Here is a 15468-nt window from a genome sequence, read left to right as displayed (position 1 = left end):
TATCTCTGCCCTTAAGCGTATCTACCTCTCCCCCCAGCTTAGTGTCATCTGCAAACTTGCTGAGGGTGCAATCTATCCCCTCATCCAGGTCATTAATAAAGATATTGAACAAAACCGGTCCTAGAACCGAACCTTGGGGCACTCCACTAGAAACCGACCGCCATCCTGACATCGAACCGTTGATCACTACCCGCTGGGCCCGGCCTTCTAGCCATCTTTCTATCCATCTTACCGTCCATTTATCCAATCCACATTCCCTTAACTTGCTGGCAAGAATATTGTGGGAGACCGTATCAAAAGCCTTGCTAAAGTCAAGGTATATAACATCCACTGACTTTCCCATGTCCACCGAGCCAGTTACCTCATCATAGAAGCTAATCAGATTGGTCAGGCACGACTTGCCCTTTGTGAATCCATGCTGACTATTCCTGATCACTTTCCTCTCATCCAAGTGTCTCAAAATGGATTCCTTTAGGATCCCTTCCATGATTTTTCCGGGAACCGAGGTAAGACTGACGGGTCTATAGTTCCCTGGATCGTCCTTCTTCCCTTTTTTGAAGATGGGCACTACATTTGCCTTTTTCCAATCATCCGGGATTTCTCCCGATCTCCACGACTTTTCAAAGATAATGGCCAAAGGCTCCTCAATGACATTTGCCAACTCCCTCAGTACCCTCGGGTGCATTAAGTCCGGACCCATGGATTTGTGTACGTTTAGCTTTTCTAAATAGTTCCTAACCTGTTCTTTACCCACCAAGGGCTGTCCATCTTCTTCCCATCTTGCGTCACTTAGCACAGAAGTCCAGGAGCCGACCTTGTCCGTGAATACAGAGGCAAAGAAAGCATTGAGTACTTCAGCTTTCCCCACATCCTCTGTCACTAGGTTACCTCCTTCATCCATTAGGGACTGCACACCCTCTCTGATCACCTTCTTCTTGTTGACATGCCTGTAGAAACCTTTCTTGTTATCCTTCACATCCTTAGCCAGTCGTAACTCCATTTGCGCTTTCGCCTTCCTGATAACCCCCCGGCATTCTCGAACTATACATTTAAACTCCTCCCTAGTCATTTGTCCAAGTTTCCACTTTCTGTAAGCTTCCTTTTTGTGCTTAAGTTCACCAAGGATTTCCCCTGTAAGCCAATCCGGTCTCCTACCAGGTTTGCCTCTCTTGCTACGCGTCGGGATGGTTTCTTTCTGTGCCTTCAATAAGGCTTCTTTAAAATACTGCCAGCTGTCCTGGACTCCTTTCCCCTTCATGTTAACATCCCAGGGGATTCTTTCCATCAGATCTCTGAGGGAGTCAAAATCTGCTTTTTTGAAGTCCAAGGTGTGTATTTTACTACTCTCTTTCCTTCCTTTGGTCAGGATCCTGAAATCTACCATCTCATGATCACTGCTTCCCAGGTTGTCACCCACCTCTACGTCCCCTATTAGTTCCTCCCTGTTTGTGAGGAGAAGGTCAAGCTGTGCACGGCCCCGGTCGGATCCTTCAGCACTTGTACCAAGAAGTTATCCCCAACATTCTCCAAAAACTTCCTGGATTGCCTGTGTACTGCCGTATTGGTTTCCCAACAGATGTCAGGGTGATTAAAGTCCCCCATGAGAACCAGGGCCTGCGATCTGGAAGCTTCGCTCAGTTGTCCGAAGAAAGCCTCATCTACCTCATCCACCTGGTTCGGTGGCCTGTAGCAGATACCAACCACAACATCACTGCTGTTTGCTCCTTTAAACCTGACCCATAGACTTTCAACAAGTTTTTCTCCCTCTTTATACTGGAGTTCAGAGCAATCATAGTGCTCTCTTACATATAGTGCAACTCCTCCTCCTTTTCTCCCCTGCCTATTCTTCCTGAACAATCTATACCCTTCCATGACAGCGCTCCAGTCATGCCAGTCATCCCACCAAGTCTCTGTTATCCCAATTAAATCATTACTGAATGGGCAGAGAGGCATTTATATTGGTGGGAGCCAAATTTAAAAGAGAATTAGGGTTGCCAGATGGGTTCAACAAAAATACCGGACACACTTGACATTACATCACAATCTACATTACATCTTGTTTAGAAGACACTGGACATTTATATTTTCTCAATTTGTTTCCCAGACAGAAAGCTCAAATACTGGACTGTCTGGTTCAAAATCAGACACCTGGCCACCCTAAAGATGATACTTCCACAGCCTGGTCAATGCAAGGCTGATTACATTGACCACATTGTGCAGTGTAGACCACACCTAACAGACAAATTCTGTTCATTACATTACAGTCCCATTAATTAAATAATGTTATTTCCCCCACAAAATAGTTTATAAGACGTCATGGGATCTTTGGGGGTGGGATGGGGGGGTTCCCAACTATTTGTAGAATTCTGGAAGGTTGCTAAATAGATGTGTTATGGTATCTATTGCAATAATTTCCACAATACAGACATTCCCCGACTTACGTCGGATCCGTACTTACGAACGGGGCTTTCTCGCCCCGGAGGTCGAGGTGGCGGATTGCTGCCTGCGAGCTCCGGGGCGAGAAAGCCCCATTCGTAAGCTGCTCCCGGTGCCCCTGGTCTGCTGGTGACCATCTCCAGCAGACCAGGGGCACCGGGACTGAAGCCGCAGCAGCGGCGGGTTCCCGCGCTTCTGAGGCTTTGCTCTGGCGAAGCCTCAGAAGCGCGGGAACCCGCCACTGCTGCGGCTTCAGTCCCGGTGCCTGTGGTCTGCTGGGGACCGTCCCCAGCAGACCACAGGCACCGGGACTGAAGCCGCAGCCGCGGCGGGGTCCCTCGCCTCTGAGACTTTGCCAGAGCAAAGCCTCAGAGGCGCGGCACCCCGCTGCTGCTGTGGCTCTGCTCCCCGTGTCCCTGGTCTGCTGGGGGGGGGGGGGCGCAGCTAGTGTGCCCTCCCCCAGCAGACCAGGCTTTTGTTGTGGACCCTGGGGCAGAGCAGCTGGGGCGCTGCCGATTGGTCCTGCAGCGCCGCTCTGGGCACTACTGGACCAACCCGGCAGCACCCCAGCTGCTCTGCCCCAGGTCCTGATTCAGCCGCTGCTGGTCAGTTTCAGCAGTGGCTGAATCAGGATGCCTGGGGCAGAGCAGCTGGGGTGCTGCTGGGTTGGTCCAGTAGCGCCAAGGAGCGAGGAGCAGTGCTACTGGAGCAACCCAGCAGCACCCCAGCTGCTCTGCCCCAGGCGTCCCCAAGTCAGCCGCTGCTGAAACTGACCAGCGCTGACTACAGGAAGCCCGAGGCAGAGTTGCTCTGCCCCAGGCTTCCTGGAATCAGCCGCTGATCAGTTTCAGCAGCAGCTGACTTGGGGACACTTGGGGTTCTTAAGTTGAATCTGTATATAAATCAGAACTGGCGGTCAGTTTCAGCAGCGGCTGAATCTGGACGCCAGTTCCGACTTACATACAGATTCAACTTAAGAACAAACCTACAGTCCCTATCTTGTACATAACCCGGGGACTGCCTGTATTGCAAATCTTTCCTGTGACATATAGAACTATAAATAGCACAACTACTCCAGAACTGTTTTCAGAATTATCTTCCCCCACTTGTATCATCTGGTAACAGAACAAAGGTCACAAAACTAACGGCTTAAAACACATTCCACACGGTTGCTAACAGTATTCACTTACATGTCCTGAGTTTCTTTCCATCCCTTTAAGGGTCAAAGATCCAGTTAAAAAAATCAACATATTACAGAGCAGCTTAAGACCCAAACATCGAGTTTAAAACAAAAAATCTTTTGTATTGCAGACGATGTAGGCTTCCAAAAACGATCATACAACTGAAATGAAAGTATCTGCTCATGATCTAAACATCTGATAAAAGAACTGGTAGGTACATATTGTAATAGCTCCTATTGACTACTCAGAAAAAAAAATCTAAACCATGAAGTGGTAGTTACATATTTGTTCAATAACTATGAATACTACTTTGTGCTTATAATTCTTTTTCTTATTAATGCAAGCTAATAATTACTCATCTTTGTGTAATTATTTGTGTTTTGGGGAATGCTTCCAATATGCCCAACTTCAGTTTGGTCTTACAATTCACATGAGACATTAGACAGAAATTGCCACTTAGCACAGATGTGCTAGTTTCACTGCTACATTCAGACTGAAGCACTTGTATAAAGAGGAAGGGCCTTCAATTCCACCCACTATTATGCTGCTGGTTACAAAAAAACTAACATAATTACATGCACCTACCCCATGTGCTTGGTCCTAGGAAGCTCTAGGACATTACTCTACCTTCATTAACAAGCTAGGACGGACAAGAATCTCCTGAGATATCGGTTGGAAGATGATCATTTATATATTTGTTTCTATTAGGCATCAGCAACATATAGTAAGGAATCTGCTATTTACACATTTCTTACTAAAATTACTACTTGCCTGTGGAAGTAATGCAACTTAGTGTTATGCAAACTGAGTAGGAGCTACATAAAGCCAGGGTTACTAACACACAAAAAAGCTCATTCAACTCAAAAACCACACTCAACCAAAACCCACCTTTCCTACTGGCCCACAGATAAGTCACATTTTCAGTTGCTTTAATATCAAGTCTTTTCATGATAATTTTCACAGGTTCTTCTCTTACCACTTATAACGGGACGAGAAGAACCACGACCAGCAGACAGAGATACAAAATCAGGTCCTGTTTATATCATATCCCTCCTCCATGCTGAAATGCAACAGCCTCAGCTTCTACGCATCGTAATTGAGGACCCGACCCTGCACGTTATTACGCATGTCAGTAACTATGCTGGAGTGAGTCTCATTCAAGTGTATGGGTCTCCTCATGAATAAATGCTACTCATGTGTGTGAGCATTTGCATGATCAGACCTTAAATCTATTGCTAGCTAATCAAATATTTTCCTGTTATTAATTTTTGGAGTTAAAGATTAACTTGCACCCTAAAAGAAGGCCTCCAATTGAATGTCCTTTCCTTCCACCTTCCTAAGAACACTCTCTCCCACATGCATGCATATGTTCTCTCTCTCACACTCACACTCACGAACGATAAGGGTGAATTCTGTATTAACAGCATACTGATCTTATATATGGAATTGAATGAATATTCATGCAAAACACTATTTAATTAACTTTGCATCTAGAACCCAGGACTTTGATATTCCCTAGCAGGGCTAACAGCTCTTTATTATACAACAGTCCAAGAATGCTGCTTTAAAATAGTGATATTAGAGTGGTGCTGCTAAAGACCTTTCGTCCTCCTCAATATGTCCATCATTCTCTTTGAGTCAGCTGTTGTTGAGTGACTAAGATTCCATGCATATCATCATGAAGGCAGAGCTCACCTCCTTAGGGATAAACGACACCATTTCTAGCTCTCCACTTCCTTATCAGCTCTTAACTTGAGCCGTAAATAGAACTAGCCATCCGGACCATGCAGTGATGGGAGGAGAGACACGTACACTTGTGGTTCTAAAGCGACATGAACCAATAGAGGACTGCATCTCTGGGCCAAAGGAGCAGAGCACTCAGAGGTTATGCTTATCACCACGGTCAGGAAGTTTTAATAATTTTATATAAAGAAAGACTTGCAGCCCTATTCTGAAAGCCAGCATTCTATGGAAATATGCCAGAGTGGGGAGCAGAGAAAGCACAGACTGTTTAAGGACAAGTTGGTAGGGAATACATTGGTCAGAGTACTCATGGTGGAGAATGTGGTTTTTCCATGAACGACTGCACTGAAACAGTGAATTATATTCATGACTCAGAAAATAAAAACAAATATTCATGATTCTTCCTTGGTAAATTCACTAGCACTGCCCCTCAGGTAGCACATTCAAAGTCCAGTGCAGGGGTCTCAAACTCCCAGCCCACAGGCAGTTTCCAGCCAGAGCAGTCACACAATCCAGCCTGGGAGTCCCAGTAGGCTGGCGACCGTGTCCGTTTCCATCCTGCAAGCCCAGCCCCTTCCCACTATCACAACTGCCCCTCCCCCTATTGCACCCCTTCTCCCAAAGGATGCGGCCTTTGGGATTACTGGGGGGGAGGGGCCTGGCATGGCGCCACAGCTGTGGTTGGATCCTCCATGCCCCGCACGCCCTGCAGCAGCGGGAACAACAAGGAGATCAGGAGGGCCCAACGACTGCCACTGTGCCACATCAGGCCATCCCAGAAGTTTAGTGGCTTCTTACATCCTCTTTAAATGAAGATTGTACCCAACATTTTCCATCTCAATGAACTATAGCAATACCATCTGTAATACACCGAACACTATGGCATAGCTGCAGCACATATAGTTAAGAGAAGAAAAATGGCTAAGAACCAGAACGGAAGCCAAGGAGAACATAAGAACGGCTGTACTGGGTCAGACCAAAGGTCCATCTAGCCCAGTATCCTGTCTACCGACAGTGGCCAGCACCAGGTGCCCCAGAGATGGTGGACTGAAGACAACGATCAAGCAATTTGTCTCCTGCCATCCCTCTCCAGCCTCTGACAAACAGAGGCCAAGGACACCATTTTATCCCCTGGCTAATAGCCTTTTATGGACCTAACCTCCACGAAATTATCTAGCTTCTCTTTAAACTCTATTATAGTCCTAGCCTTCACAGCCTCCTCTGGCAAGGAGTTCCACAGGTTGACTACATGCTGTGTGAAGAAGAACTTTCTTTTATTAGTTTTAAACCTACTCGCCATTAATTTCATTTGGTGTCCTCTAGTTCTTCTATTTAGGGAACTAATAAATAACTTTTCTTTATGCACCCTCTCCACACCACTCATGATTTTATAGACCTCTGTCATATCCCTCCTCAGACTCCTCTTTTCTAAACAGAGAGAGAGAGAGAGAGACAGAGACAGACACACACACACACGTACGTGCCGGCTTATTCCCACTGACGCCTCGCTCTTCAGCCAATTCCCACTCTCGCACACCACCAATCCTACAGCGGGAAGTGGAACCCTTTTGCAGCATCACTATTCTAGTATGTAAAAGTTCAAATATGTCAGATGGGCAGGATTTCTGTGGGTTTCCCTCGTAACTAAGTCACTGGTTACCAACCCATTGACCATGACTGACTGTGGATCCTAGAGCCTCTGCCAGTCGACTGTGATCCTCGGGCAGGCTGTCTCTGCCAGCCTGGCCCCACACTGCAACATCTCTGCAACCCCTCCGGGAGGGGAAGGGGAGACAGCTCCGTGTTCCCTCCACCAACCCCCAGCATTCTCCAAGCAACTTCCACTGGCTGGGAACCAGCCAATGGGGGCAGTACTTATGGGCGGGTGTAGCAATGCAATACATGGAGATCCCCTCTCCCCGATACCGGCTGCACACAGATGTGCCTGCATTCAGCCAGCCAGCTGTGGGGCCAGGCAGAGTCAGCTTTGCCTGAGCTCCACTGCGCTGCCAATTAGGAGCCACCTGAGGTAAGCACCTCCCAGGTAGAGCATGCACCTCCACCCTTATGCCAGTCCTGATCCTGTACCCGAACTCCCTTCCAGAGCAACATCCCTCACTCCATCTTGCTCCCAACCCTATGCCCCAGACTAGAGTCCCCTCCTGTACCCAGAGACTTGGGGTGCAGGAGCAAGGCATGTGCTCTTTGGGTGCAGGAGAGGCTCCAAGCTGGGGCAAACTCCTTCTCTGAGCTTGAACTCCTCACTCCCTGCACCTCACCACTCTTGCTCCAGCCTGGAGCCCCCTCTTGCACCAAATTCCCTCACAGAGCCTGCACCCTCACCCCCTGCTGTACCCCAACCCCTCGCTCTAGCCACATGAAAGTGAGTGAGAGGGAGAGACAGTGATGGAGGAAAGGGGGCGAGGCCTTTGCGAAGGGTTGGGGTAAATTCTGGGTAGCCCTTAAATGCAAAAAGCAATCTTGGGTTCAAAAAGATTGGAGACCACTGCTGTAAGAGCTGGAGCCTAAGCCAATATGTTAAGTGGAATAAGACAACTAAGATACCGGTAGCTGAGATATCCTGTCCTCATCACAAGGAGTTGCTTACGTTCGTTAACTGTGCACTTTACAAATTAAGGATGTCAAATGCAAGCCTCTGGGAAGAAGAATTATGCCAAATTAAATACCAAACTAAATTGAGAGGAAAACAAGCCTGAAACTTCCTTAAAACAGCTGCATTCCATTTGTATGAACCATATGGTCCTAAATACATACCATATGGTGTACGGAGCTATCTATCAGAAAAATATAGCCTCAGTTAAATATGAAGGCAATGAACCAGGTCTGCATTGCTACATGAAGGGAGCTAGTGGTTTCAGCCTCGTTCTTAGGGAGCTAGGAACCCCAAACAAAACCACGTACATATCCTTGTTGACAGTCTAAATCAGGGGACCAAAGGCTGAATGAGCAATGGAAGTGAAGTCCTCTCCCTAGGATACAGCTCAGCTGAATAGGCAATTAGCAGTGCAGCATGATGAAGTCCTGTGGATAAGCAAAGGGCTCTGACTTAAGGACTCACCTTTCACAAGCCCCAAACTCAATGAACGATAGAATGATAAAAGCACAGCTCCATATCTAAAGACAGACACAAGTTTCTTCGGCCTTGCTCTTTGCCGGGTGACATTGGTTCAAGCAGTGCAGATCATATTACAGAAGATTACACTGTCAGCAGCTCAGGAACATCTTCATAAACAACAGCCACAATCAGGCCAGTTATCAGCCAAGTTACAAAAATCAGCATGCTTGGAATTATAGAATCAAAGTGCAGCCGGTGGATACTAGATACTAAAAATGATCATGAGACTAGAAGGGACCTTGGGAGGTCATCAAGTCCAGGCTCTTGCCCTCAAGGCAGGACCAAGCACTTGCTAGACCATTCCTGACAGGACTAAGAGAAGAAAAGCACAGATCCAAAAGAGGAGCCAGTATGAGCACAGGAAGCAGTTCTTGAGCTCTACTTCTAGCTCTGACTCAATATGGGACTTTGGCAAATCATTTTGGACTTTAATGTAAAGACCGGACTCCTGCTGATGAGCTGCTATTCACACAAATAACTGACTGACTAACCCTGAGGAGTTACTCAAAGCAGAGAGTAGGCTTCTTAGCCTGTCCCTGAGACACCTTCTACTCCGGTTTCCCCATTTGGAAAGTGAGGATACTACTTGTCTAAATGGAAGAGCATTCTGAGGACCAATCTGCTACTGTTGCACAGATCTTTTGAAACTATAAAGCACTATATAAACAGCTTAGCTTTGGTATTAAAAACCCAGTAACTGTAACAAAGAATATATGTATGTTATCCTAATAGACCCACAGATAATCATGGTGGCCACTGAGATCACGACTTAGCACTGTCCTAAGTAGTCCCATACAAACTACAGGGTGGAAGGGCCAATACATGCTGTAACCTACTTAAAAAAAAAAAAAGGAAACAGCAAAAGGCTGCAATTCAGGCAAAGTTGTTCACTGCAACAAGTCACTTTCTTACATGAACAGCTAACAAACCAAAAGCTTTAGTCACACTTCTGTTACAAAGTCTTATAGTTCTCCACAAAATATTCCCCAGCTATCCCATCCTCTTGCTCAATGACAATTTCAAAGGCAACATTTAATTGAAAAGAAGTCATCTAATGATGCAGTAACAAAGAGTGTCACCTTTCATCCTAGTAATTTATGCAACACTGAGAAGGATAAATATTCTATTTGTATTCTCTGGCTATGGTGTCCCCAAACAATCCCTTGAGGTGTTAATTTATTCCTGTCTCTCTCTGTGTGAGTGAGAGAGACACAGAGACATAAGAAGGGTCATACTGGGTCAGATCAATGGTCCATCTAGCCCCGTATCCTGTCTGCCAACAGTGGCCAATACCAAATGCCCCTGAGGGAGGGAATACAACAGGTAATCCTCATGAGATACCTCACCTGTTGATTATTTCTTGCAATGTGTTATTTATACGTGTATCTAGATCCATACACATATATAAATACATACACATATATCGTGCATCTGTCTGTCTGTGTGCCTGTCTGTGAGTCTGTTTGTTCAGGAACTCTTCTGAAATTATAAGAGATAGGGCCACTAAATTTGGTATGTTACTTCCTCTTATCCTAACTTAAAGCCAGGTCAGGATTTGGTTATGTCAGGGCAACTGGAAGCCCTGGAAAAGGGACTGTTTTCAATAACATTCAAAAGAAGGGGTTGCTGTTCAAAGGGAGACGATAGGAGAGTGGCCAATGAAGGCAATGAGCCCACAGGGGAGAGCTATCCTGCAAAGTATTCACTAGGGACAATACAAATCAGGAAAAAGAGGTTGGACACCTTCATGCACATGCACAGATTAGTGATTCGGACTTTACCTAAAAGAGGGCTCCCAGATAGGGTAAAATGAACTCCTAATGGGAAAATTCCAGCAGGAAGCATCCTTCTACAGATGGTACAAGAGGCTGACAAAGGAGGTGCTGTTGTCATCATGAACAGGCCTGACTACCTAAAGGAGGCTGCCAGACAACTCTCCAATACCAAATTCTACAGGCCTCTTTCCTCAGATCCCACTAAGGAATACACTAAGAAACTGCACCATCTTCTCTTTAGTGAAACAACCTTAGTTTACTAAAAAGATAGAACAAAGCAGATTGTGTGATTTGCATTGTTTGTTACATCTTTAACTACTTAAAATACACATTTTGTAGTTAAGTTATTTCTGGTTGATAATATAACCCAGTTTATGTAATTCCTATCATGGTAATCACTGGATCCAACAGTAATAAGAATAGAGGAACTGGTTGTTAGTGTCATCTTTTTTTAAGGCCTGAATACATAAATGTTTGCTTAGAGAATTTGTTCTTTTTTTGGTACCATTCAGCTGGATACTCTTACACTTATGACTCAGCCAGCTCTCCATTCATCCTCCATCTTCCCCACCTACAAGTTCAGGAACCGTATATTTTGAGAAATACAGATGTCTTCTAAACGAACCCATCTCTGCCAAAGGCTGCTGCCCATGACAATATACAAGGTTAACCTCTCATGATTAACTCAAGACAAAGAGGTTTGAGCCATTTGCATGATATTAATTCACTACCTTTGCAGATGAAGCATTTGATGTGAAAATGCCTGGACTGGACACGGAGCACTTCCCCCTTACACGGCTCCCCGCATTTATGGCAGTGGATGACAGGCTTCTCAGTGGAGTGAGGAGGCTCTTGGGAGTGGGCCACTGTAAAAAACAAAAGAGACCATTATAAGAAAAGGAATACTGGGTTTTCTACCCTGCAAAGATCTGTGCTCTCTGCCTCCGGTGAGTGGTACGTAATCTCTCCATAGATTACACAGTACCCCCATCCCAGATATTAACAGAGATTCTGTGCACCTGTACCCTTTTCAGAATATGGTGCTTTAACTCATGCTCCATTTGTGCCATATCACGCTGAGACAGGCAGGGCAACAGAGAACAAATCTCTGTGATCTCAGTCACTCGCCCTGTCCCTGATTCCACACGTACTGCCTACAGTTCCAGGACACATTCCAAGTACGCACGAAGGCGTATAACAAACTAGGCTGGCAGGAAAGCAGGAAGCCCAACCCAAGCATAATGAACAGAAGTAGTTTTCCTCCCAATGTAAATTTGGGGAGGCAAATCAACATCGCAGCTTGGGTTTGTGCGCTACCTACTGCATTAGAATTCCATCTGATATCTTAAGGAGGGATGCGAGGCACAGAAAAATTGGAGTCTGCCTGCTACTGTATACAAGAGTGCAAGTACGCAAACTGTGTGTTGAAGGTTAGACAAACAAAAGGGAGTCATCTGGCTTGTTCTTACTCCTGCTGACTTCAATGAAATGTGACTCTTACATGTAGAGGAACAAGCCAGATACAGGAAAAGCTACAGAGGCCAGAAGTAGCGATGTTCAATACCATGTATTTGAATAATCGTGAAACAGCATCAAATGTTAGTGGTTACACAACTCTTCAATAGTCCATGGTGGTGGGGGCCAGCAGCCAGTGCTCTCCCGGACCCACCTCTGGGAACCCCCCCGCCATCCCATTCTGCTGCCTCGGTATCAGAGGCAGTAGCACGGGGCGGCAGCAGCCCCTATCTGCAGAGGGCCTGAGAACCCCATGGACAGAGGCTGCGCTGGCATCCTACAGAGCAGACTCTGTCCATAGCGATCTTGGGACCGCCATGTACTGAGGCTGTTCTGCAGCAGCCTCCCCTGCTTCCCACCCCATGTTGCTACCTCCTGCCTGTCCCACACCTCTTTGGGAGGCAGCAATGTGGGGGGCCGCAGCTCTGCAGAGCCGGCACGCCAGAGAGCTGGCTTTAAAGCTGGTTTCCCATGTGTACCGACTCCCGCCTGTCCCCCTCCCTATGCTGATAAAGAGGCAGCAACATGGGGGGGGGGGGGGGAAGGCAGCTGCAAAGGAGCCAATACACATGGGGAGCTGGCTTGAAAGCTGGCTCCCCATATGTACCGGTTCCTGTTCTCCGCACTCAACACCCTTACTTCTGCCTCGCTATCAGTTTAAATACTGGCTCTTCACAGCCTCCGGCTCCCACCTCTCCCACTCTGCCTCCGAGCAGGGGAGGGGGGGGGGGGAAATGCCTGTAGTCAACAGGATTAATTGATAAGCCTGGGCTTATCAGTTAATCATGCAGTCAACCACATGACGACGTCCCTAGATAGAAGTGGGCAAAGCCATCTTCAATTTAAGCTTGCCAAGTAGCCAGATGAGAACTTGGAGCACCAAGAAATAAATAAGTACTCACCCCTTCCAGCTCAGTTCCCAAGCACAAACTCACAGCATGACTACGACAGAACAGTGACAAGGGAAAGCGCATTCTGCATATTGATCACACGGACATTCCTCTTTGTCCTAAATCAGGGGTGAGGAACCTTTTTTGGGCCAGGGGCTGCTGACCCACAGACAAATCAGTCAGGGGGCCTCACACAAATGAGAAGCACAAAACCCCCAAACCCTCACTGATGTGGCCCCCGACTGGGAAGGAGAAAGACACTCCCCACATTCCCCTTGGACATCAGAGCCTAGGGGGGTCCAGAGAAGTAGATTATTTAGCCTTAGGGGCTGGATCCAGGCAAACCAAGGGCCTTAGATTCCCCACCCCTGCCCTAAATTCTTAACCCGACTAACTAGCACCACGAGTGGCTTCTAAACAGGAAGAGAAGGAAAGCTCTCTTCAGTATTACATCCACACTTTACCATACTAAGAAGACTGCGATTGCTCCATGTTTTACTTCTGACCAGCAGTGTTTAATTTTCACTTCAGCTGTCTGGAATCAGGCTAGAGGACTCAAACTCCTCAGGGACTCCAATGTAAAAGTACAGGGTAAATCAATACGGAATTTGGCCCAGTTTGAGGTACTTAGTGGTGCCCAAAAGAATCCCTTTTATTACAAAAAGTTTTACTCATTATATTATTTTCAAAATAGTGACATTGCTCACCAATGTATTTTTAGGACAACACATACACACTCTGCTGTTCTATCTTGCTTGAACAACTCTGTTGTTCTGCTGGCATTTGTATAAAGTTCTATCTGGGTATGTATTCATGACACATACAGCACCATGCACCCAACTACTCCATTGTTCTGGGAGCCTTTCCCACTGCTCTGTGCTAAACTCCTACTTCCTTGACCTACATCTTGCCAAACATCCTTCCTGGTCACCCTCTCTCACTTTCAACTTTGCACCTTCCTTCACACGGCTGTTTAAATTCACTCCAGCCTCTCATCCAGTATCTGCATGTGAGTTCCCCCTCCTCCTCCAATAAACTTCTGGAAATTGACCTACTACTTCTTCAGATACTTTTGCCATAAAGCCCCTCTGTTTTACTCTTCTTTATGCATGCTCATATCGTTCTAACGTAAATTTGTTGGGGAAGAAACTGGCTATTTCGTACAGATTCTCTCTTACACTGTGCTCGCAATAGAATGGAACGGTGCGGTGTTGACTTGCATTCATGAAGGGACAACAAGAACAACCAGACAGAGGTGATCTGTTATACACATTAGCTGGGCAATAGGTAGTAAACAGAACGAACAACAGTACCAATCCTAACGGAAATGAAATAGTTCAGGCAACAATTGATAGCTTCAAATTCAGCCAAACTTTTAACTCAGCAGCTATCATCTGGTTAGAACAGTTTTTCTATTTAAAAATTGTTTAGAGACAGCTTAGCTGCCTGGATTCCTTGATTGGAATATGAAGCTGTACCTCTTCCTCTGTGGTACATATTATCTCATCTATATCCCTAGAACTGTGATTCAATTCACATGAGTAAGCAGAACGCGGAGAGGAATGCCAACTTATACTTTAATTAGCAGTTACTTCTAAATAAGAACCCATAAGTCCATTGCCTTGAGTGAACCTCTCCTAATCTGCAATGCAATGCCATTTTGGGGATAGAAGAGCAAAGGTTATTAGTCTTCCAAGCAAAATTATTCAATACTGTATTAACTTAGTAACAAGTTAAGTAGTAGAAAAGAGGAAGAAAAAGTGGAAACCTATAAAAACAGCATGAGCAAAACTTGCCTCTGATCTGCATGGTGGGGAATGGGTCAGAGCCTATGCCCACAGAAGGTAATAGTAAAGCTCCCATTAATTGTAATCGTGCAAGGTAACCACCTTTCCCATAACGTTCTGCTCTATTTTCCTTGCATACCTGGTACTCCTTAATAACTTCTATGCATATCAGAGGCCTGATTTTTTTTTTGCACCTGAGAAAGAGTTTCCCCCCAATATTTGGAATGAAATAAATAGGATCAAAGCGGGGAATCAGTACTGTACTGCCGGTTAGGAGTTAACTCTCTTGCCTTTCAGGCCCACCTAAGTGAACACAATGCTCTCAGCTACTATGTCCAATCGGAGCTCTTTGATGGCACTACGCTGCCCTGCCTACTGGCTCAGAGGGGTAGCCCTGTTAGTCTGTATCTGCAAAAGCAGCAAGGAATCCTGTGGCTCCTTCGAGACCAACAGATTTATTAAGGTACATGCAGTCCCCGGGTTACGTACAAGATAGGGACTGTAGGTTTGTTCTTAAGTTGAATCTGTATGTAAGTCGGAACTGGTGTCCAGATTCAGCCGCTGCTGAAACTGACCGCCAGTTCTGACTTACATACAGATTCAACTTAAGAACCTCAAGCGTCCCCAAGTCAGCTGCTGCTGAAACTGATCAGCAGCTGATTCCAGGAAGCCCGGGGCAGAGCAACTCTGCCTCGGGCTTCCTGTAGTCAGCGCTGGTCAGTTTCAGCAGCGGCTGACTTGGGGACGCCTGGGGCAGAGCAGCTGGGGTGCTCCAGTAGCACCACTCCTCGGCGCTACTGGACCAACCCAGCAGCACCCCAGCTGCTCTGCCCCAGGCATCCTGATTCAGCCACTGCTGAAACTGACCAGCAGCGGCTGAATCAGGACACCTGGGGCAGAGCAGCTGGGGTGCTGCCGGGTTGGTCCAGTAGTGCCCAGAGCAGCGCTGCGGGACCAACCGGCAGCACCCCAGCTGCTCTGCCCCAGGGTCCACAACAAAATCCT

The 15468-nt window shown here is 46.5% G+C and overlaps 1 protein-coding gene across 12 annotated transcripts in view; it reads right to left on the bottom strand.

Moving 5' to 3' along the window:
* The window catches only part of ABLIM1 (actin binding LIM protein 1), a 324103-nt gene that overhangs the window by 161592 nt on the left and 147043 nt on the right, over positions 1–15468 (bottom strand). For all 12 annotated transcript variants that reach the window (XR_012905702.2, XR_012905697.2, XR_012905707.2 and 9 more), the window contains exon 2: positions 11003–11137. Coding sequence is in view for 1 of the 12 variants with exons in the window: in XM_089780202.1 (XP_089636328.1) it covers positions 11003–11137 (135 nt within the window). In the remaining 11 variants the exon portion in view is untranslated. The remainder of the gene's footprint in view (positions 1–11002; positions 11138–15468) is intronic.

This window comes from Pelodiscus sinensis, chromosome 8 (genome assembly GCF_052426305.1).
Source record: "Pelodiscus sinensis isolate ZL-2025 chromosome 8, ASM5242630v1, whole genome shotgun sequence".
In the NCBI taxonomy this organism is placed as follows: Eukaryota; Metazoa; Chordata; order Testudines; family Trionychidae; genus Pelodiscus; species Pelodiscus sinensis.
This window is presented reverse-complemented; position numbering and strand designations above follow the sequence as displayed.